Source organism: Ovis canadensis, chromosome 9, assembly GCF_042477335.2.
Source record: "Ovis canadensis isolate MfBH-ARS-UI-01 breed Bighorn chromosome 9, ARS-UI_OviCan_v2, whole genome shotgun sequence".
Taxonomy (NCBI): domain Eukaryota; kingdom Metazoa; phylum Chordata; class Mammalia; order Artiodactyla; family Bovidae; genus Ovis; species Ovis canadensis.
In genome coordinates this window covers 55,104,970-55,130,356 of record NC_091253.1, presented here as the reverse complement: position 1 = coordinate 55,130,356, position 25,387 = coordinate 55,104,970, and the positions used below count along the sequence as shown (strand labels likewise).

The window sequence follows — 25,387 nt, the reverse complement described above, 5'->3', positions numbered from 1 at the left end:
AAATGGTTTGCCATTCCCTTCTTCAGTATACCACATTTTGTCGGAACTCTCCACCATAACCTGTCCATGTGGGGTGGCCCTACACAGCATGGCTCATAGTTTCATTGAGACAAAACTTTGCCAGCAAAGGTCCATCTGGTCAAAGCTATGGTTTTACCAGTAGTCATGTATGGATGTGACAGTTGGACCATAAAGAAAGTTGAGCACCGAAGAATTGATGCTTTTGAACTGTGGTTGCTGGAGAAGATTCTTGAGAGTCCCTTGGACTGCAAGGAGATCAAACCAGTCCATCCTAAAGGAAATCAGTCCTGAATATTCATTGGAAGGACTGATGCTGAAGCTGAAACTCCAATACTTTGGCCATCTGATGCGAAGACTGACTCATTAGAAAAGACCCTGATGTGGGGAGAGATTGAAGGCAAGAGGAGAAGGGGATGACAGAGAATGAAAATGGTTGGATGGCTTCACCGACTTGATGGACATGAGTTTCAGTAAGCTCCGGGAGTTGGTGATGGACAGGGAAGCCTGGTGTGCTGCAGTCCATGGGGTGGCAAAGAGTCAGACATGACTGAGCGACTGAACTGAACTCCCTGGCATTCCAGTGGTTAACTCTTTGCTCTTTAAATGCAGGTGGTGAGGGTTCGATTCCTGGTCAGGGAGCTAAGATCTCACATGCTTAGTGGCAAAAAAAAAAAAAAAAAAAACCATAAACCAGAAATGATATTGTAACAAATTTAATAAAGACTTAAAAAAAAAAAAACAGCTTATACTGGAACTGGAGAGAAGTGGACAAGCCCTGAGGTAACATCCCACGGGTGACATTTTATCTGAGGGGACCATGTGCTGGGGTCAAGGGTCAGCTGCACCTCCTCACCTTCACAGTTTCTTCTGTCACATTTTTGTCAAGCTTCGATGCTGCGCACTGGTTCATCCGGTGCAAGAACGCCTGCAGGAAACAAGAAAAGATATTATGAAGACAACATGGGGTTAACCAAGTAACTGAGTGTTGATCCGAATCAATTATTTTTTTTTATAAGAATGCAGTAACTATCAAGTGTAATAGTTTTGTTGTATCAATAAAAGACAGAAACCTTGTGCATTGTTTGTTTCTCCTACCTGGGGATTATATTTCCTTTATAGTTTGGGACAGGGCCAAAAGTGATCATGTGGATATGAATTAAATGTATTTACCAAGATCTTAAAGTTCTGCAGTAAAATACTCAGAGTTAAATGTTGCCTAAACATCTAAGTCTTGTGAAGCACAAAGGATCAAAATTTAGCCAAAAGGGGACTTTTAATATAAACAAAAGGGCCAGAAATTCTAAAGGGATCCCTTTACAAGTGAGAGAGATTGAGGGAGTGAGGAAGGAAGGGAGAAAGAAAAAGAGACTTTTAAGAAGGAATGGAAGAATTTCCCATCCTCTCCTGACTGCCCCGAGTTTTTGTATTTCTGGGATCGGGTTCAGAGCTCTCTAAAGCCCTATGGTAGGCAAATAAGTTCATTAGTATTTCAAAGATCTAGACTCTTCCTGGTGGTCATTAAGCCCGTGATGAAATAAGCTATTATTTTTACAAAGAAAACAAAAAAGAGTTATTTATACTGGGCCTTAAAAATGTTTAGAAGGAAAAAAAAATGACTTCCATCCAGCAAATCTGGTCTGGGTCCTCAAAACAAGGTCCATTAACTACCTAGAGACCAGGCAAGATCATTCCTTCCTTTATCTGTCCTAAAAGCTCCAGCTACTACCTGCCAAGTCAGGGCACACAGAAGCTGGAAGGAATCTGGAGATACTCCACCAAACAAATGAAAATTAATGTAAGAATGTCTGTAGTGTGCAAGGCTCCTCTGTCTATGGAATTTTCCAGGCAAGAATACCAGAGTGGGTTACCATTCCGTTCTCCAGGGGATCTTTCCAACCCAGGGATCAAACCCAAGTCTCCCTCATTGGAGACTGTCTCAGCCACCAGGGAATCCCATATTTACAAAGATTTAAAAGATTAACAAAACACAGGATTGTTCATAATATTCCAAAATCATTACCCTCAAGACATTGTTAATAACAATACAAAATGACACAACACTTCTGAGGACAACTTAGTATAAATCTCAGATTTTTAAGTGGGCGTTTCCTTTAACCCAGCAATTCTATCTCTTGGAATTTATCCTAAGAAAATTTTCAGACAAGGGGTTTCAATGTATTGATTATAGAATTAAAAACAGGGGAAACAACTTAAAAGCTCATCATTAAGGGGATCATTTAATATATTATGGTACATGCAAACTACAGAATACTGAGAAAAAGTGTAATCAGAAGTGGAATGAGATGAAAAGTATATATACATATATATGTCTGTCTACAACAGATATCTGTAAAATATTGTTTGGTGAAAATATGACTAAGCATACTGGATGTACACATACATACATACTTTCACATATATATGCATGTTTGCATACATATCACATACATGTGTACACATGTATAATGTCAGAGTGCATTCATACTAAGAAAAATACATGGCACACACTAAAATGCAAACAGTGATTACTTCCAGGTGGTAGGAAAGTGACCTTTGTATGCTTTCTTATTTCCAGAATATCTGGCTGTGTTCATGTTAGAACTTTTGCAGAACTTGTGTAAAGAGAAAAACAAAACTATCTAAAAGAAATAAAACAACTGAACTGCAGCATCTCACTCCTAGCTTTAGCTTCAGCACCATCTTGATTCCTGATTCAGTGGGTTCACGTTTCAGATTCCGTAACTTCAAAGCCACATCAGTACTAACAGCCTCATCTGAATGTAAGAATTCAGCTGAATTAAATAAAATGAATAAGAAAGTATTGGATGTCACCTTAACTTTTTTATTAGAAATTTGTAATACAATCTTTTAAAATACTATCTAAAGTTAGGTATAATTGGCAATGGAGAGAGATTTTCAAATTTTCTGGCTTTAATACCCATTTTAATTAGTGTTAATCCTTATTTAACTTATATGCAGAGTACATCATGAGAAACGCTGGGATGGAAGAAGCAGAATCTGGAATCAAGATTGCCGGGAGAAATATCCATAACCTCAGATATGCAGATGACACCACCCTTATGGCAGAAAGTGAAGAGGAACTAAAGAGCCTCTTGATGAAGTTGAAAGAGGAGAGTGAAAAAGCTGGCTTACAGCTCAACATTCAGAAAATGAAGATCATGGCATCCGGTTCCATCACTTCATGGCAAATAGATGGGGAAACAGTGGAAACAGTGTCAGACTTTATTTTGGGGGGCTCCAAAATCATTGCAGATGGTGACTGCAGCCATGAAATTAAAAGATGCTTACTCCTTGGAAGAAAAGTTATGACCAACCTAGATAGCATATTCAAAAGCAGTGACATTACTTTGCCAGCAAAGGTCCGTCTAGTCAAGGGTATGGTTTTTCCAGTGGTCATGTATGGATGTGAGAGTTGGACTGTGAAGAAGGCTGAGCACCGAAGAATTGATGCTTTTGAACTGTGGTGTTGGAGAAGACTCTTGAGAGTCCCTTGGACTGCAAGGAGGTCCAACCAGTCCATTCTGAAGGAGATCAGCCCTGGGATTTCTTTGGAAGGAATGACGCTAAAGCTGAAACCCCAGTACTTTGGCCACCTCATGCGAAGAGTTGACTCATTGGAAAAAACTCTGATGCTGAGGGGGATTGGGGGCAGGAGGAGAAGGGGACGACAGAGGATGAGATGGCTGGATGGCATCACTGACTCGATGGATATGGGTCTGAGTGAACTCTGGGAGATGGTGATGGACAGGGAGGCCTGGCGTGCTGCGATTTATGGGGTTGCAAAGAGTCGGACACAACTGAGGGACTGAACTGAACTGAACCTAATTTTCAATTTTAGGGTGTTTTTTTTTAAACAATATCTTTATCAAAAATGCCCCTTAGCTCTTCCCATTTATTCTTAAAACAGCATGATGCTCTGACCACCGAGTTTACATTTCATATTGACCACATAGGAAACAGAACCTCTCATGCAAGCAAAACTTAAACTTCACCTCTACATTTATAAATCTTATCATCATAAACTAAACTCAGTCACATTCTGAAACCAGCAAATTAAAGAAAGGAATAGTGAAAATGAGTCAAACTATGAGGCAAAAGAAAACATACAACCTAATAAAGTAAACTCTATCTTTATCTGACTTTTTATCTCCTTATCCTCCGTGACAATATGGAACTTTTTGTTTAACTGCATGTGAAACAAAACCTGGAACTTCTTAGCATTTCTAACCAAGCATTTATGTTTCCCAAGAGCCTCATCTTATATAGCAGTGAAGGCAGAATTTAGACGCTTGCTTGAGAGGGCAAAATCATGAAAAATGACATTTTCTACAAAATGTGTAAGTTTTCCTTTCCGAAGATAAATGATGTGTTTTCAGAATCAAACTTTAATAACCAGAATCTACAGAGTCCTTTCAAACTTTGGTAATTGGGGTATTTCATTATTTTCCTGTCAATCAAGGCAGCATTAATATTCTAGTCACAAAAACACATGAGATTTAGTATGTTGTTTTATCTCTGTATTCATTCATTCTCAGCGATTCAGAATCTCATTGGAATTAGATCATCTTCAATCTGATACAAATATAAGGAAAATAAGGACCAGAAAATGGCTTTAATGCCAGTGGTCCTCAAACTTTTCATTGTGTATAAGACTTGAAGAGTTTCAGAATGCCTGATCTTCTCTTCAATTTGCTTCACATTGTTTTCCTCTCAACAAGAGTTTGGTAAAATATATTAAATGCCATACATTAGTTAAAGAAAGCTAAAGAAGTCACAAATTTGCTACCACATCATCCAAAGAAGGAAGAAAAGTCATTCAGATATAATAGGGAGATGCCAGCTTCATCCCTGTCTGTCCATCTGAGCCACTACCAGCTCAAAAGTGAAGTCCATGACGAGTTTTATCTCAGAATGCATTTGCTTATCTTATCATTTCAGTGTACTAAATTATAATCTTTCCCTTTTTTGTCTTTCTCCCTCTTTTCATCAGTAACGCACACACAAATCACACTCTGAAGTCACACAGATTTTAACAGTTCACACGTTTAATTCCAGATACCTGATGCCAATTTGAGTTTCATATCATATAATCATTAAACCTTATTACTCCTATAAATATTCTGCATTCAGAATGATCTTAGTATTAACCCATCACCTTGAAAATGTGGCTATTCAATATGAATAGAGATGTATAAATTTTACATATGAAGGTGAAAAGGGAAAGCTTTAAGAGCAGCTGCGCTACTGCAGGGAAAATGTATTCTCATTTCATGAAAATAGGTGGAAAAAATAAGACCAAATATTTCCCTTTACCTCTTTAACTTAAGATAACAACATCAAAATTCTTTGGAAGATAGTGTTTTGTTTTGTCTTCCTGAGAGAAAGACAAAGTTCTAAATAAATGGAAAGGGCTTGGCACTTCTGTGGTGGTCCAGTGACTAAGACGCCATGCTCCCAATGCAGGGGCCCAGATTCGATCACTGATCAGGAAACTAGATTCCACATGCTGCAACTAAGATCCGACACAGCCAAGTAAAAAAAAAAATTTTTTTTAAGAAAATAAAAAGGCTTGCCATTGGAGTTTGCTGTGAACTCCTGGTTGACTGTGGCACCATTTGATTGGAACAAAGAAGTCAGAAGGGGGAGTAGTTGTTGGAGTTGGAGAATCAGAGTTTGTTTTAGCCATGTTGAGTTTGAGATGCCTACTGGACAACTATGTAGAGATCTCAAGTAGGGAGTCAGCTGTACTGATCTTTTTTCTAAAGGGAGATTGAAGCTGAAGTTTAAAAGTTGAGTGCTACTGGCAGAAAGATGTAACTCAGGGACAAAGATAGTCTTATAACTCAAGGAAGAGAGAAGAGACAGCTGGCTCCTGTTCATTGGAGAAAATATGTAGGAAGAGAAGGAAAAAGGCCCCAGGACAGAACCTTGAGAGCATTCTAACATTTAGAAGTCAAGTGAAAGAAGAGAAACCACAGAAGACAGGAAAGCAGGAGCAAAATCAGAAGAGTGTGGTGTCACAAAAGCCAACAGAGAGAGGGTTTCAAGAAAGAAGTGGGCAATTGCTTCACCAGTGCAGAGAAGTCTGGTAAGCACAAACAGATGTGTGACTTGACAACACAAGGTGGGCCCCTGGTGATCTTGACCATGGCGCAACCAAAGGAATGGGTACAGGAGAAATGGAGAATAAGAAAATGGAGTTGGTAGCCACAGAGGTTTCACTTCCGTTCAGTTCAGTTCAGGCGCTCAGTCGTGTCCGACTCTTTGCAACCCCATGAATTGCAGCACGCCGGGCCTCCCTGTCCATCACCAACTCCCAGAGTTCATTGAGTCAGTGATGCCATCCAGCCATCTCATCCTCTGTCGTCCCCTTCTCCTCCTGCCCCCAATCCCCCTCAGCATCAGAGTTTTTTCCAATGAGTCAACTCTTCGCATGAGGTGGCCAAAGTATGGAGTTTCAGCTTTAGCATCATTCCTTCCAAAGAAATCCCAGGGCTGATCTCCTTCAGAATGGACGACTGGCTGGATATCCTTGCAGTCCAAGGGACTCTCAAGAGTCTTCTCCAACACCACAGTTCAAAAGCATCAATTCTTCAGTGTTCAGCTTTCTTCACAGTCCAACTCTCACATCCATACATGACCACTGGAAAAACCATACCCTTGACTAGACGGACCTTTGTTGGCAAAGTAATGTCTCTGCTTTTAAACACAGAGGTTTAAAAGTATTTAAAGTTTTGCTGAGAAAAGGAGGTCGATTTGAACCAAAGAAGTGTATATATTTTTTAAGCTAGAAAATACGAGTTCAATTCATCCAAGTTACATTTTATGTTCCCTTAATATGCTTTGGTGAACCCTTCATAAATTTTCCACTCCACTGGATCTCATTTTTGCCTGAAGACCCACTGATTCCAATTTTGAAGTAGGACTCCTTCCTTTACCATGGAAAAAAGTAACAGACATGCATATTGTGGTGCTAATATCTGTAAATTTAAATACATATTATGCATGCATTATAACTATTAACTACTAGACAAAATGCTACAATATTATATTTAATTTGCATGCCAGGCATTGTTCTCAGCAGCGATTCTTAAACAGTTTAGCCTCTGGACTCCTATACATTCTTAAAAATGAAAACTGCCAAGAGCTTTTATTTGTGTAACATATCTATCAATATTTAATATGTTAGAAACTAAAACTAAGAAAAATTTCAATATTTGTTATCCAGAAAATCATGTATAAATTTATTTTAAATTAACAATTATAAACCAATTATATGTTAACATATCTAACATACTTTTAAGAAAAACAGCTATCTTTTCCTAACAAATTTCAGTGAGAAGTATGGTACTGTTTCATAGGCATGCAAATTTCTTTAATGTCTGGCTTAACAGAAGACAACTGGATTCTCATATGCTTCAATGTGTTGTGATACGTTGTTTGGAAACATTTTATTTTTAAAATTTATTCATTTATTTTTATTTTTGGCTGGGCTGAGTCTTTGTTGCTGTGCCGGTTTTTCTCTAGTTTCCACGAGAGGGGGCTACTCTCTAGTTGCAGTGTATGGGCTTCTTATTGAAGTGGGTTCTCTTGTTGCACAACATGGGCTCTAGGGAACTCGGGCTTCAGCAGTTGTGGCATGTGGGCTCAGAAGTTTCAGTTCCCAGGCTCTAGGAATCAGGCTCAGTAGTTGTGGCACACAGGCTTAGCAGCTCCACAACATGTGGGATCCTCCCAGATCAGGGATGGAACCCATGTCTCCTGCATTGGTAGGTGGATTCTTTACCAGGGAATCCCTGGAAACATTTTCAATCAGAGTTGGAAAAGGAAGAAATATGTTCATTTCTAGAATATTTTCACTGCATTGTGAATATTCTTCTTTAAAACAACATCAAAATTCAGTAAGTGATAGTTTCTTAAAGGTAGTCATGATGTGGAATATGACATCATATCAGTGAACTTATACTCTGCTATGTTAAAACCCATTGATCTATCCTGCAATATGAAGGGACCTTTTATCCATGCTTGATGTTGTAGATTTTTTAATAGCAATTCACCAAGCGATATATATCTTCCAATTAACACATTTTATTGTATGGATCAAAAAACAAGATCCAACTATATGTTATCAAAAAGAAACCCATGATAAATATAAAAACACACATAGATTGAGAGCCAAGGGATGGTAAAAGATATACCATGCTAACATTAACCAAAATAAAGTGGGAGAAGCCATATTATTTTCTGACAGAACAGACCTCAAAAGCAAGAAGAGTTCTCAAAGATAATTATAAAGATGTCAATTCTCCAAGAAGACATAACAATGCTTAACCTGTATGTATCTAACAAGAGCATCTAAATACATGAGACAAAAAATGATAGAACTGCCACAAAAAATAAATGAGTCCACAGTCATTGTTGGAGACTTAACTTTTAATCAGAAGTGGAAATATCTAGTAGGCAGAAAATCAGTAAGTATATAACTGAACTCGACAGCATTATCAATTGGCTGGATATAAAATAACTATATCCAGCAACAGCTATGACCAACCTAGAGAGCATATTAAAAAGAAGAGACATTACTTTGCCAACAAAGGTCCATATAGTCAAAGCTGTGGTTTTTTCCAGTAGTCATGTACAGATGTGAGAGTTGGACCATAAAGAAGGCTGAGCACCGAAGAACTGATGCTTTCAAACTGTGGTGCTGGAGAAGACTCTTGAGAGTCCCTTGGACTGCAAGAAGATCCAACCATTCAATCCTAAAGGAAATCAGTCCTGAATGTTCATTGGAAGGACTGAGGCTGAAGCTGAAACTCCAGTACTTTGGCCACCTGATGCGAAGAGCTGACCCACTGGAAAATACCCTGATGCTGGGAAAGATTGAAGGCAGGAGGAGAAGGGGACAACAGAGGAGACGGCTGGATGGCATCACCGATTCAATGGACATGAGTTTGAGCAAGCTCTGGGAGTTAGTGATGAACAGGGAAGCCTGGTGTGCTGCAGTCTATGGGGTTGCAAAGAGTCAGACATGACTGAGCGACTGAACTGAAACTGAACTGAACTGAACAACAGCAGAAAGTACATTCTTCTCAAGCTCACATGGAAAACTAGCCAAAATAGATCATATTCTGGGCAATAAAACACACTGTAACACATCTAAAAACACAGATATCATACAATATCTGACCACAATGGAACTAATTAAACTAAAAATCAAGAATAGTTAGTTAGAAAAGCCCAAAACGCATGGATATTAAACAACACACTTCTAGATAACACATGGGTCAAGTAAGAAATCTCAAGAGATATAAAATATTTTGAAGAAAATGAAAATACAACTCATCAAAATTTGTAAGAAGCAGCAAAAGAAGAACTCAGAGATAAGTTTATAGCATTGAAAGCATACATTAGAAAACATTTTAATCAATAATCTAAGCTTTCACTTAGGAAAGAAGAGCAAATAATCCAAAGTCAGCAAAAGGAGGAAAAAATATAATAAACATTAGAGAAGAAATCAGCAAAATTTAAAACATAAAATCAACACCAAAATTCAACAAAACCAGAAGCTGGTTCTTTGCAAAAATAAATAAAGCTAATAAAAAATGAAAAACGGGACATCAACAGAGATTGCATGGACATTAAAAAGATAATAAAGGAATATTATGAATAATGTTACTACCACAAACAATAACTTAAATGAAATGGATCAATTCCTTAACAGTCATGACCTGCCAGAATTCACACAAAAAGAAATACAATTTGAATAGGACTTTATCTATAAAAGGAACTGAATCAATACTTATAAACCTTCTAAAATACAAAGCACCAGACCGGACAAGTTCACTGGTGAATTCTATCAAACAGTTAAAGGAGGAATTACATCAATTCTTCCGAGTCTCTCTCAGAAGACGGAAGTAGAGGAAATACCTCCTAACTTGTACTGTGAGGTCAGCATCCCTAATATCAAGATCAGACAAAGATCTCACAGGAAAATGACACCAATATCACTTATAAACTAGATGCAACAATCCTAAACAAAATTTTAACAAATAAAATCCAAAGTGTATAAGCAAAAACTATAAACCATTGGAAAATGGGAGTATTCCAGGTATGCAAAGTTGGTTCAACATTCGAAAATCAATTAATGTAAGCCATCAATAGTATAAGAAGAAAAAACACATAATCCTATCAATAGATGCATAAGATGCGGCTGACAAAATCTAACAGCCATTTACGAAAAATGCTCTTGGCAAACTAAGAATAAAGGAGAATGTCCTCAACATTCTCAAGTCTTTCAAAATCTTCAGTTCAGTTCAGTTGATCAGTTATGTCTGACTCTGCAACCCCATGGACTGAAGCACATCAGGCCTCCCCATCTATCACCAACTCCCACAGCTTGCTCAAACTTGTGTCCATCGAGTTGACGATGTCATCCAACCATCTGATCCTCTGTCGTCCTCTTCTCCTCCCACCTTCAATCCTTCCCAGCATCAGGGTCTTTTCCAATTAGTCAGTTCTTCGCATCAGGTGGCCAAAGTATTGGAGTTTCAGCTTTAGCATCATTCCTTCCAAAGACCACCTAGGACTGAGCTCCTTTAGAATGGACTGGTTGCATCTCCTTGTAGTCCAAGGGACTCTCAAGAGTCTTCTTCAACACCACAGTTCAAAAGCATCCATTCTTCGGTGCTCAGCTTTCTTCACAGTCCAACTCTCATAGCCATACATGACTACTGGAAAAACCATAGCTTTGACTAGACAGATCTTTGTTGGCAAAGTAATGTCTCTGCTTTTTAATATGCTGTCTAGGTTGGTCATAGCTTTTCTTCCAGGGAGTAAGCATCTTTTAATTTCATGCCTGTAATCACCATCTGTGGTGATTGGGAGCTCAAAAAAATTAAGTCAGCCACTGTTTCCACTGTTTCCCCATCTATTTGCCATGTATGGATGTGAGAGTTGGACTATAAAGAAAGCTGAGTGCAGAAGAAGTGATGCTTTTGAACTGTGGTGTTGGAGAAGACTCTTGAGAGTCCCTTGGACTGCAAGGAAATCCAACCAGTCCATCCTAAAGGAGATCAGACCTGGGTGTTCATTGGAAGGCCTGATGTTGAAGCTGAAACTCCAATACTTTGGCCACCTGGTGCGAAGAGCTGACTCATTTCAAAAGACCCTGATGCTGGGAAAGATTGAAGGCAGGAGGAGAAGGGGCCGACAAAGGATGAGATGGTTGGATGGCATCATCAACTCAATGGACATGAGTTCGGGTAGGCTCTGGGAGTTGGTATTGGACAGAGAGGCCTGGCATGCTGCAGCTCATGGGGTCGCAAAGAGTTGGACACAACTGAGCGACTGAACTGAACAGATGGGACCGGATCCCATGATCTTAGTTTTCTGAAAGTTGAGTTTCAAGCAAACTTTTTCACTCTCCTCTTTCCCTTTCATCAAAAGGCTCTTTAGTTATTCTTTGCTTTCTGCCATAAGGGTGGTGTCATCTGCATATCTGAGGTTATTGATATTTCTCCCAGCAATCTTGATTCCAGCTTGTGCTTCATTCAGCCTGGCATTTTGCATGATGTACTCTGCATAGCAGTTAAATAAGCAGGATGACAATATACAGCCTTGACATACTTCTTTTCCTATTTGGAACCAGTCTGCTGTTCCATGTCCAGTTCTAACTTGTTGCTTCCTGACCTGCATACAGATTTCTCAGGAGGCAGGTAAGGTGGTCTGGTTTTCCCACCTCTTGAAGTATTTTCCACAGTTTGTATTTAAACACTTACAGCCAGTATTATACATAATGGTGAGAAACTAGAAGCTTTCTCTAAAAGCAAGCAAATAAAACAGAAAAGGACTCACAGATACAGAGGGGAGGGGAGTGGGGAAAAGTCAAGACAGGTGAAGAGGATTAAAAGGAACTAAATAAGTCACAGGGACATAATGTACAGCATGGGGATAATCAATTTCTTATGATAACTTTGGATGGTGTGTAATATATAAAAATTCTGAATCATTATGTTGTACACCTGAAACTAATGTAATATTTTAAGTCAACTATACCACAATAAAGGGGCTTCCCAGGTGGCTCAGTGGTAAAGAATCCTCCTGCCAATGCAGGAGACAAAAGAGACTTGGGTTTAATCCCTGAGTTGGGAAGATCTCCTGGAGAAGGAAATTCAGTATTCTTGCCTGGAAAACTCAAAGGACAGAGCTGCCAGGTGGGCTACAGTCCAAGGGGCCTCAAAGAGTTAGACAGGACTGAGCAGGAAGGCACTACAATAGATAGAGAAGATTAAATTGTTAAAAGAAGGAACAAGAAGCTTTCCCACTGAGATCAGGAACAACAAAGGATGTCTCTTCTTACCATTTTATGATAAAAGACTGCTACTCAACATATACAAAGAACTCTTAAGACTCGACAAAAAATGAATAGCCTATTTAAAATGGGCAAAAGTACTGAACAGACACCTCATTAAAGCAGATATGTAGGTGACAGATAAGGATATGAAAAGTTGATCGAATATTATGTTATTTGGCAACTGAAAATCAAAACAAGATACCTCTACACGCTAATTAGGAAGGGCAAAATCCAAAATACTGACAACATCAAAGGCTGGTGAGAATGTGGAGCAATCAGGAATTCTCATTCAGTGCTGGTGGGAATGCAAAATGGTACAGCCACTGTGTATGCTAAGTCACTCAATTGTGTCTGACTCTTTGCAATCCCATGGACTGTAGCCCAGCAGACTTCTCTGTCAATGGCATTCTCCAAGCAAGAATACTGGAGTGGGTTGCCATGCCCTCCTCCAGGGAATCTTCCTGACCCAGGGATTGAACCAGCATCTCTTGAGTCTCCTGCATTCAGATCAGTTCAGTCGCTCAGTCGTGTCCGACTCTTTGCGACCCCATGAATCGCAGCACGCCAAGCCTCCCTGTCCATCATCAATTCCCTGAATTCACTCAGATTCATGTCCATTGAGTCAGTGATGCTATCCAGCCATCTCATCCTCTGTCGTCCCCTTCTCCTCCTGCCCCCAATCTCTCCCAGCATCAAAGTCTTTTCCAATGAGTCAACTCTTCGCATGAGGTGGCCAAAGTACTGGAGTTTCAGCTTTAGCATCAGTCCTTCCAAAGAAATCCCAGGGCTGATCTCCTTAAGAATGGACTGGTTGGATCTCCTTGCAGTCCAAGGGACTCTCAAGAGTCTTCTCCAACACTACAGTTCAAAAGCATCAATTCTTTGGTGCTCAGCCTTCTTCACAGTCCAACTCTCACATCCATACATGACTATTGGAAAAACCATAGCCTTGACTAGATGGACCTTAGTCGGCAAAGTAATGTCTCTGCTTTTCAATATGCTATCTAGGTTGGTCATAACTTTTCTTCCAAGCAGTAAGCGTCTTTTAATTTCATGGCTGCAATCACCATCTGCAGTGATTTTGGAGCCCCCAAAATAAAGTCTGACACTGTTTCCACTGTTTCCCCATCTATTTGCCATGAAGTGATGGGACCAGATGCCATGATCTTCCTTTTCTGAATGTTGAGCTTTAAGCCAACTTTTTTGCTCTCCTCTTTCACTTTCATCAAGAAGATTTTTAGTTCCTCTTCACTTTCTCCCATAAGGGTGGTGTCATCTGCATATCTGAGGTTATTGATATTTCTCCCGGCAATCTTGATTCCAGCTTGTGTTTCTTCCAGTCCAGCGTTTCTTATGATGTACTCTGCATAGAAGTTAAATAAGCAGGGTGACAATATACAGCCTTGCCGTACTGCTTTTCCTATTTGGAGCCAGTCTGTTGTTCCATGTCCAGTTCTAACTGCTGCTTCCTGACCTGCATATTGGTTTCTCAAGAAGCAGGTCAGGTGGTCTGGTATTCCCATTTCTTGAAGAATTTTCCACAGTTTATTGTGATCTACAGAGTCAAAGGCTTTGGCATAGTCAATAAAACAGAAATAGATGTTTTTCTGGAACTCTCTTGCTTTTTCCATGATCCAGCAGATGTTGGCAATTTGATCTCTGGTTCCTCGGCCTTTTCTAAAATCAGCTTGAACATCGGGAAGTTCATGGTTCACATATTGCTAAAGCCTGGCTTGGAGAATTTTGAGCATTACTTTACTAGCATGTGAGATGAATGCAATTGTGCAGTAGTTTGAGCATTCTTTGGCATTGCCTTTCTTTGGGATTGGAATGAAAACTGACCTTTTCCAGTCCTGTGGCCACTGCTGAGTTGTCCAAATTTGTTGGCATATTGAGTGTAGCACTTTCACAGCATCATCTTTCAGGATTTGAAATAGGTCAACTGGAATTCCATCACCTCCACTAGCTTTGTTCGTAGTGATGCTTTCTAAGGCCCACTTGACTTCACATTCCAGGATGTCTGGCTCTAGGTGAGTGATCACACCATCGTAATTATCCGGGTTGTGAAGATCTTTTTTGTACAGTTCTTCTGTGTATTCTTGCCTTAGCAGGCAGATACTTTACCACTAGTGCCACCTGGGAAGCCCACCTAGCACTCTGCTGCTGCTGCTGCTAAGTTGCCTCAGTCCTGTCCAACTCTGTGCAACCCCAGAGATGACAGCCCCCCAGGCTCGGGGGAACCTAGCACTCTACAAACCATCAAATATATATATATATATATATATATATATATATATATATATATATATATATATATATGTTTTATATGTCACACCTGGATTTACTCAAATGCCTAAAGAAATAACAATGGTACCTAAATAGTGTATCATGACTCCTAGTGAAAGCCTTTTGAATGTTGTTTTCTTATGATTCAGACACAAAAGGATTTGTTGTGTCATAAAAGGCAATGGCACCCCACTCCAGTGCTCTTGCCTGGAAAATCCCATGGACAGAGGAGCCTGGTAGGCTGCAGTCCATGGGGTCGCGAAGAGTCGGACACGACTGAGCGACTTCACTTTGACTTTTCACTTTCATGCATTGGAGAAGGAAATGGCAACCCACTCCAGTGTTCTTGCCTGGAGAGTCCTAGGGGCGGGGGAGCCTGGTGGGCTGCCATCTATGGGGTCACACAGAGTCAGACACTACTGAAGCGACTTAGCAGCAGCAGCAAGATACTGAGGACCTCTTAAAACCTGCTCAATTTCCCAATCAAACAATGTTTTACTCTTTTTCAGAACAACTATGAATTCAAAGTGAACATCACCATTATCTGAGAGCCTAAGGAAAGCTAATTTTTCATCATATTCTCTAGATCTTTTAAACTGCTTTGGCTGAAACTTTCCCAGGATTTAAGTATAATTAAAACATTATTTGGTGTCTTCTATTTGCCTTCAGCACCCCAAAAGGCAGCATGATGAACTGTGATCCTCAGGAGTTTTCAGAGGAAGAATTTATCTTTGTCAGCAGGTGATCAGTGCACTAACTACACACAAGACACATGATTTTTAGAGATGTTTAATAGCTAAGTGGCTGGAAAGTCAAAAGGACAGCAGATGAAAAAGAAATGAGAACTGTTCCAACACAACTACAGTCATATATAAAATTATTTAAAAGTGAAAATTTTGGAAATTTGTTGAGGTAGAGTAAAAACTAAAATGCAATCTTTTCTCAAGTGTCTTTTAAGTTACTGTTTAACTTTTTCTTATCTTTTTTTCAATTTTCATTCCAATCATCTCATTTCACAGCTCAGTCTGTAAAAGTAGGTATACTGAAGGTATCTTTCTTGAATATTTAACTTCCACTGACCTAAGAAAAGGAGTTGGTCTACAGCAAAGGCTGAGAGCAACAGAGATATCTTCTTATAGTAGAGGTATTTTAAACACAGCACAGAGTGACTAAAACATTGATTCAACCGATAACATTTAAAAAAAATAAGAGCATTCACATAAAAGTAACTACAGTCTCTCTTCAAACACAAAGGAAAAATCAACATAGGGTTCACATTCCTGAATGGTTGCAATGGGCTGGAACAAAGGCAGCCACAAGTTTCATTTGCTTCAGTCACCACTACTCTTTCTATCCCTGCTGTGTGTGCTAAGTCCCTTCAGTCCTGTCCGACTCTTTGTGACCCTGTGGACTGTAGCCCACCAGGTTCCTCTGAAAATGGGATTCTCCAGGCCCTATAGTGAGTCACCTTGCCCTCCTCCAGGGGATCTTTCTGACCCATGGTCTGAACTCATATCTCTTACAACTCCTGCATTGGCAGGCGGTTTCTTTACCACTAGTACCCCTGGGAAACCCAATGTTGTTACCTTTTTATACAAAAATCCATTTCACTCACGTTTGTGACTTAGAAATCTCCATAGCCATTTCAGTTTCCAGTCGATGATCTTGAGGCTTTGCCACAGCCCTTTTGGATCTGATATTTTTTGGTTTTTAGCAGAATAAATGTCTGCACATTTACTTCAAAAAATATCACACAATGTTAGTATCTTTGCCATAAGATCCCCATAAATAATACATGACTTTTAGTAGTTTGTAATTAAAGTTTGTTGTTGTTGTATGTTTCCAGAAAATCTATAATTATATATTCATAATATGCTTACTCATGCACTTGAATTTTTAATTTTTAAATTAAGGAAATTCAATAAATATTTTTGATTAGTTACAGTTAACTTCTTTTTTAAATTTTATTTTTTAATTAATCTCTTTATTTTAATTGGAGAATAATTACTTTAAAATATTGTGGCAATTTTTGCCATACTTCATCATGAATTGGCCTCAGGTATACATGTGGTCGTCCCCGTCCGGAACCCCTTCCCTCCTCCCTCCCCACCCCCTTCCTCTGCATTGTTGCAGAGCAGGGGCTTTGGCGCCCTGCTTCATGCATGCAACTTGCACTGGTCGTCTATTTTACAAATGGTAATGTACATGTTTCAGTGCTATTCTCTCAAACCACCCCACCCTCACCTTCTCCCGCTGATAAATTTTTTAATACTCATCATTTCAGAGTTCTAAGTTTTAAAATAGCATTTGATCTTAAAGTATTTGACTGAAAATGAACCAAGATAAGAGAGCTCTAAAAGCCTTAAATAAAAAAAAACTGAGAAAACTGGTGCCTATTTACTTAACACCTAGTTTTCCAAAGAATTCACAATCAAGTTAAGACGCTAATTCTCTGAAGTGATATTTTCTAGATTCTGCAAACCATGTCTACAGCTGGTTTTTTCAAAGACTAAAAAACCCTCTAATTCCTTTATTTTAAACTATTAAATCATTTTTAATACGGTGACCTTTTTTTGGCAATAAACGCTTCTTGGCTTAGACACTCTCAGTACCACTTATTTATCATGATCTTGTGTTCCTTGTATTGTTTGGGGTGATTGATGTCTCCGGAATAGTCAGGGATATACCACATTTTAAGGGGAAATCAGCTAAATAAAGTAAATAAGATTAAGAAACACCCAATGCTTTCTAGGTGGCTCAGTGGTAAAGATCCCTGGGTAGGGAAGATCCACAAGAGAAGGAAATGGCAACCCACTCCAGTATTCTTATCCTGGAAATCCACGGACAGAGGAGGCTGGTAGGCTCTAGTACATGGGGTTACAAAAGAGGGGGTACTTGAATTAGCAACTAAATGACAGTAACAACATTTATAGCCAGCTGCTTTGAAACCCTGAAAAATTTACCCTCCTATCCCACCGACAAACAGCTACCCACACACCTATACAGATGTCTCCCAGGGGTAGAATTCAGCCCTAAGGTTAGAATTTATGAAGCCAAAGACTCTAAGTCTCAGTTTCTAAGTCTCACTCAATAAATCAGATTAATAATAATATCTATCTTCCAGGGAGATGAGAATTCACAGGTCATTTTTGCAGGCACTTGGCACTGCGCTAGTGCATAATTAGGACCAAATAACTGTTAGCCAGCATTTCTGCTATGAACACTACAACAGCCACAGTTCTCTTACTTTTACCATGTTTTTGCTTTCAGTTTGTTTTTTATTGAAGTGTAATTGACTTGGGCTTCCCTGGTGGCGCCAGTGGTAAAGACCTCCTGCCAATGCAGGAGACATAAGACACGTGGGTTCGATCCCTGGGTCGGGAAAATCCCCTGGAGGAGGGCATGGCAACCCACTCCAGTATCCTTGCCTAGAGAATCCCATGGACAGAGTAGCCTGGGCAGGGTATTGTCTATGGGGTCGCAAAGAGTCAGACAGGATTTAAGCTACAGAACGTGCATGCATAATTGATTTACAATTATTCAGGTATATAGCAAAGTGATTCAGTTATACATACACATATATTGTATTTATATTTCAGATTCTTTTCCACTAGAGGCTATTACAAGATATTGAACATAGTTCCTTGTGCTATGCAGTAGGTCCTTGTTTATCTATTTTATATGTAGCAATATGTGCCTGTTAATCCCAAATTCCTAATTTATCCCTCCTACCCCTTCCCCTTTTGGTAACCATAAGCTTATTTTCTATGTCTATTTCTGTTTTGTGGAATAATTTCATTTGTATTGTTCTTCTACTAGTGTTTTAAGTAATACCAGAGAGAACAGAACTAAAGCGTCTGTCTGCAATGCGGGAGACCCGGGTTTGATCCCTAGGTTGGGAAGATCTCCTGGAGAAGGAAACGGCAACCCACTCCAGTACTCTTGCCTGGAGTATCCCATGGACGGAGGAGCCTGGTAGGCTACAGTCCATGGGGTCATAGGATAACGCCCCTACCAGCCCTCTCTGCTCCTCTATTAACAGTGAACCAACCCAACTAACGTTAACTTGGGAAGAATTCCTTGACTCTAAAATAAATAACTCAGGACACTTGTCAGGGGGAATTGTGTATATATATATATATATATATATGGAAATTATATATACATGGAAATTATATATATATAAATATATATATACACACACATATATATACACACATATTCCATACTGTCAAATTATACTGGATCTTTTCTACTCAGATTGGCCCTCAAATGTGGTTCATGTCAATCTCTCTATTCACATTTTCCAAACATTCCAGGAATTTAAAGATTAACAAACAGTAGAAGGTAGAAAAAAATCAATTCAAGATTAAGGGGGGTTCAGGATGGGGAACACAGGCACACCTGTGGCGGATTCATGTCGATGTATGGCAAAACCCATACAATATTGTAAAGTAATTAGCCTCCAATTAAAATAAATAAATTTATATTAAAAAAAGTTTAAACTATAAGGTGTTAATATAGACTAGAGCTGATCCCCATAATCCTTGAGAGGACTTAGAATACAGTGTTCATAAAAATTGAACAATGTATGAAAACATGGCTAGAACACAGCTTTGACTTCCAGGAGCTGCTACTTGATCTGGGTGCAGACAAGAATCACAGACTGAAGAAGTAAGCTGTCAGGCAATCTGAAAATACCTTCAGAAAAATCAGGTATACAACAAGGTCCTATTGTGCAGCACAGGGAACTCTATTCAATGTTATGTGGCAGCCTGTACAGGAGCAAAGTTTAGGGGAGGATGGATACATGTACATGTATGGCTGAGTACCTTTTCTGTCCACCTAAAATTATAACAACATTGTTAATCGGCTATACTCTGATATAAAATTTAAAAGAAAGAAAAGTCAGATATAGAAAAGAAGACTAATATTCCTGACATTGCCTTCTAGATGTGATTTACCCTTTATAGCACCAAGAGAAGTATTAAACAAAGATAAAGATAATATATTAGGCTAGGTTGCAAATTTTAAATTAAATCTATTCCTTCATAATTCATAAGTCATAAATGGGCTTCCCTGGGAGCTCAGCTGGTAAAGAATCCACCTGCAATGCAAGAGACCCCAGTTCGATTCCTGGGTTGGGAAGTTCCACTGGAGAAGGAATAGGCTACCCACTCCAGTATTCCTGGGCTTCCCTGGCGGCTCAGTTGGTAAAGAATCCACCTGCAATGACCTGGGTTCGATCCCTGGGTTGGGAAGATCCCCTGGATAACAGAAAGACTACCTACTCCAGTATTCTGGCCTAAAGAATTCGATGGACTATATAATCCATGGGCTCGCAAAGACTCGGACACGACTGAGCAACTTTCACTTCACTTCACTTCACTATTTGTGAGAGAGCTTAAAGTCAGATGAAAATAATGAGCCTTTCAATACATACAGATTTATAACAAAAATAAAGACATTTTGAGTATCCAATAATTTGAGGTGGCATTTCAGGTAAAAGCCTGCTTCATGGTGTCAGCTGGTGATCAACACGAGACAAAACCGATTTCTAAAAGGCACATGAACATACTTGGGAAGTTTTTCCTTAATAAGATGTCTGTTAAAATGCCTTATTTTTATTATTAAGCAAATATTTATTCATAGATGCCAGTAGACTATTGTGGCTCCAATACAATACTTCACAATGTGCTGCTCAGGAATTTACATCGGTATCAGATAACTCAAAACACACAACACAATGAAAGCAAAGGCTAAGCGGGAAGTACAAAGCACATTATATAGATAATATTCTCAAGCACACATTTTTCTCTGGCACAGGAAACTGGTCATTTCCCGAATTTAAAGTGCAGAACACTATTCCTGTTTAAGTCGTTAATAGAGAATTCAATTCTCATGAAAAGGAAATGTAAGCAGTGGGGGGAGGAAATGTATTTAATGCTGGAAAACAACCCAGAGAAATGAATGAGGTTCCCAACCTGAAGCTCCGTCTCTGCCTGGTGCCCATCCCCCTCTTTTTTCTCACACTTGGATCCAGTTCACTGTGCAACCCCAGGAGGCACAAAAAATTTTTTTTTAATTCTCTTCATGATAAATAGTTGCTTCAAAGAACATTTTTATTGAGAAATTTGTATATCTACTTTACCTTTTCTTTAAGACTGACTCCTAAAATTGCCTGCTCTTATCCTGAAAACACATCTGACTTTTCTTCCAATGTCCTATCACACTCCTCAGGTATCATTTCCCCTTCTCTCCTTTTCTCATGCCCCAATATTCACAGAAAATTCACTACTCTGTGGTTTTGTTTCCTTTCCTTTCTTCCCTTTACTTCAACTCTATTCCTAAGAGGAATTAATGTATAGCAATGAAAATGGTTGGTGTCGGGATAATATAGATAAATAGAACAGAACAGAATAGAATCTACAAAACACCACAAGTAGGAGGAAATTCCATGTTTAAAGTACAGACGGTACTTTAAACCAATGGAGAAAGAATGCACACGTGTGGGGACAATGCACAGTCCGGTTTACAGACTTTGCCAAAATATAACAGAAAATAAGAGCTCGAATTCTGGAGCCAGTCCACCTGGGTTCAAATCCCAACTCTGTTAATGACTAGATGCATGACATCTCACAAGTACCTTTACCCTCCAGAGGCTGCCTTCATATTGGTAAAAAGAGGGCAATATGGCATCTACTCTTCCAGACTTATTGTGAAGATCAAATAAATTAATACATGTAAAGCAACTGGCACATCAATGACCAATACATAACTGTTTGCCATTATTACTATTTTTCTATTTTGTTTTCTACCACCAAAGACACTTGCTAGATGCTATTAATATTTTTTCTTCTTTTTGTTTGTTTTAAACTTATTTATTTTTAATTGCAGGATAATTGCTTTAAAGTATTGTGCTGGTTTCTGTCAAACATCAACATGAATCAGCCATAGTATTAATATTTTCTTAATAACAGCTTATTTAATCTCTGAAGTAAGATCTTTAGGAAGAAGCATTTTTAATCAATGCATTAATAAGAGAAACAGGTATTGTATATATATAAATATGTAAAATATTTTAAAATAATTTTTAAGCCATTCATAATTTTATTCATAATTTTCTTTATAAAAATTATATTAACCTACAAGAAGGCAAACTTCTGAAAGCATTTACTTAAAACATTCAAGAAACAGGAGTAAAATATACTCAACTGTAAAACCTGGGGTAACATTTATTATCAATAATCCCATTATATTTCCAAAACTAAGAAGAAAACAAAATGTGAAATATCATAAATACTCCTACATACTTAATGAGGAAAATGGGAACAGAAAAATATTATCATAAGTTCATTTCCATAGTTATTGGTTTACAGCTCTGGCAACAACTGAATATTCATGAGGCACGTAGGGTGGAGGTAAAGAAAACTTTACTTCCAAGAAAAAAAGAAGAATATAATAACTAAAAAAAATTTTAGGCATCTTTCTCTGATCTGGGACATAAAAAACAACAAAGAAAAAGATAACGTCTGTTCAAACTTTATCTTTGAGTTTTGTTGCTGCTGTTGCGGCTTAGTTGCTAAGTCCTGTCCAACTCTTTGCCACCCTATGGACTGTAGCCTGACAGGCGCCTCTGTCCATGGAATCTTCCAGGCAAGAATACTGGAGTGGGTTGCTATTTCCTTCTCCAGGGAATCTTCCTGACTGAGGGATCAGACGGACATCTCTTGCGTCTCCTGCTTGGCAGGAGGATTCTTTACCACTGAGATTTTTATTATATACCCACAAAGATGCAGAAGATTAGCTCAACTACTGCAAAATGATAAATATCTGCTAACATCAATAGTTTCTCTGTTTCAGATGACTTAAATCATCTTAGGTCCTCAAGAAGTAGCCCTTTGACAATGGAAATGAAACTATTCCAAGGCAGAGTGTGGATAACTAACATGGTTTAGAGCAATCATTTGTAGAGCTTGGAACCTGAAAGTTCAAATAACATGTAAAGGATAAACTGAATGATAAACTGACACCTAATCTGAAAGAAGCCCAGTGTTGGGAGTATTTGTGGAAGAGGTAAGCACCTCAGCAAATAGACTTCAGGCATTAGTGACGCCTCCAAGGACATGGGAGTATATGGCATACAGTCACTGGTCCAAAAGTGACCCTGAGAGATGCTGCTTGAAATGGAGTGAGGAAGGGTATAAAGGAAGGAGACTGGCATTTAACAGAGAATAACTACTGCTGTCATGACCTCTTCCAAATGCAGTGGACTTTAGTGTCAGGCTCCAGACCTGAAACAAAACTGGGATAAAATACAGAAAATGAGGTCAAATTTAATTTTCTAGTCTAGATGTCCACTGCTGAGACGGATTATTGACCTGGGGAAATTGTATTCTGGCTCATCCTAGGATACTCGATTTGGGACAGAAAAACTAATTGGAGACCCTGCCTCTGGGGATAGGCAGGTATCCTCTTTGGTCAGAACTACTTCAGGGGCACTAGGGAGGAAAAGAATACACGGCTTAAAGGACAAGCAAGCCTCAAATGAAATGCTTCCTCCCCGTGAACTACTTCCCTACTTACGAACCTTCAAGTTGTGAACTTTCAAAGATGCGAATGTGTGTTTCATCAGCGTCAGGCATGAGTGAAATTGCAGCTTGCCTTCCATCTCCTATGGCTGAAGATCCTTCAGCTCTACCATCTGCTGCCTCGTCTCCCTCCTCCAGTCAGTAACTCTCCTTCCCTTTTCACTCAATGCCAGAACCTCTGGCTCAGCTGTTGTACTGGACTACTTTCCAAGGTACTGTACTCAAAGATTAAAAATGTTTTCCTTATTCTTGAGTTTGTTATGTATTATTTGTATAAAACGTATTGTAAACCTGCTGCTGTTGCTACTGCTGCTAAGTCGCCTCAGTCATGTCCGACTCTGTGCGACCCCATAAACGGAAGCCCACCAGGCTCCCCTGTCCCTGGGATTCTCAAGGCAAAAACACTGGAGTGGGTTGCCATTTCCTTCTCCAATGCATGGAAGTGAAAAGTGAAAGTGAAGTCGCTAAGTCGTGTTTTACTCTTAGCGACCCCATGGACTGCAGCCCACCAGGCTTCTCCTTCCATGGGATTTTCCAGGCAAGAGTTACTTAGGTACCTAGGCTAACTTTGTTGGACTTATGAACAAATTGGACTTAGGAATGTGCTCTCAGAACAGAACTAGTTTGTATACAGGGGACTTGCTGTATAAAGTATTCTTTGATACTTTGATCAATGAATAATGGCAGGAACTGCCTTTCAAAATTTCATTTTCAGCAATGTATCCTAAAAATCTACTGGGAGTGGACAGTCCATTGGGATGCATATGTTCTGAAGGATCTGGACAATTTTACCTCTTGTTTCTGGACAAAAAGGAACAATACCCTCATTAGGATGTGATAAGTACAGTATATCCACCCAGCACCGAGCTCTGCCCTACCTACTAAGTAGATAAGGAGAACAAGGCCAATTCCCTTCCCTCGCGGAGCATGCACTCCAGGGACTAGATCTGTCAAGACAAACCACCAAATACAGAACTTAATTTCAGATGGTGGTGAGTACAATAAAGAAAAGTAAAATTGTCTAATGGGAAGAATAAGGACCTAAGACCCAGGAAAGAATCCTCTGGAGAGGTGTCATTTGAGGAGAGACCATAAGGAGCTGAAAAAAGGAAGCATAGAATTATCTGGGAAGAATGTAGGCCAAAGCAACAGCTGATGCAGATGAAGCTGCGGCGTGTGGGCTCAAAGAATAGAGTGGTTGAAATGGACCGTGAAGAATGTGGGAGTCACAGTGAGGACTTGGCATTTTATTTTCAGTGTGATGTGAAGTCCTATGGAAGAAGAAATGGCAACCCAATCCAATATTTTTGCCTGAAAAATTCTATGGACAGAGGAGCCTTGTGGGCTACAGTCCATGGGGTCACAAAAAGTCCAACATGACTGAGCACGCACATGCTAGATGGGAAGCCCTATGCAAGTTATCTCATTAATGCTTCACTAATCCTGTAGAGTTGGGTATAATCTTGGCTCCATTTCAGCATTGGAGAAACTGAGTCCCAAAGTCTGAGTAACTTCTCCAAGGTTGAACAGCTATGCAATCAAGGATTCAGTCCCTAGTGCACTCAGCTCACTGGATGGCTAGACTTACACTTCCCCACAGGTAAGTGACAACAGTCAGTTCAGGAGACCTCATGTGGAGTCTGAAAGAAAATCAAAATGTACTCAGTTTCTAAATTTTATTTCCAAAAGTTCCATGCCTGCCTTGGAAAGGATGTCACTGTTTTCATATCTTTTAGCAAAGAAATTGAATAAGTCTCTTCTGTTCAAAGCTACTTAACTTTGATTGTACTGGATTATTCCCTAATTGAACAAAAATCACAGAATTTGAGCAACCTGATATTTCTGTAACAGAATATTGCTTAAAGGAGAAAATTCTCCAGAATTCTTTCTTCTTATCCTAATTACAGCAAGTAAGTTAAGGAGACCACATTAAAGAACACAATGCAATGAGTACCTATTTTCAGTTAACAAGTTCCAGCTGTTTCAAGGGGCAGGCTAAGACCTTCTTGGTGACATACTCCTCACTGGTTTCCCCTAGGAAAAGTATCCCATTTGAATGATCTTGTGCCATTTGGGGAATTTAGATACTTAAAGGGTCATCTTGCTTTAATCAGAA

At 39.2% G+C, this 25,387-nt stretch overlaps 1 protein-coding gene across 3 annotated transcripts in view; it reads right to left on the bottom strand.

The window, feature by feature from the left end:
- Positions 1-25,387, bottom strand: part of PREX2 (phosphatidylinositol-3,4,5-trisphosphate dependent Rac exchange factor 2) — a 303,487-nt gene that overhangs the window by 224,918 nt on the left and 53,182 nt on the right. For all 3 annotated transcript variants that reach the window (XR_011259007.1, XM_069600206.1, XM_069600207.1), the window contains exon 2: positions 875-946. Coding sequence is in view for 2 of the 3 variants with exons in the window: in XM_069600206.1 (XP_069456307.1) it covers positions 875-946 (72 nt within the window). In the remaining variant the exon portion in view is untranslated. The remainder of the gene's footprint in view (positions 1-874; positions 947-25,387) is intronic.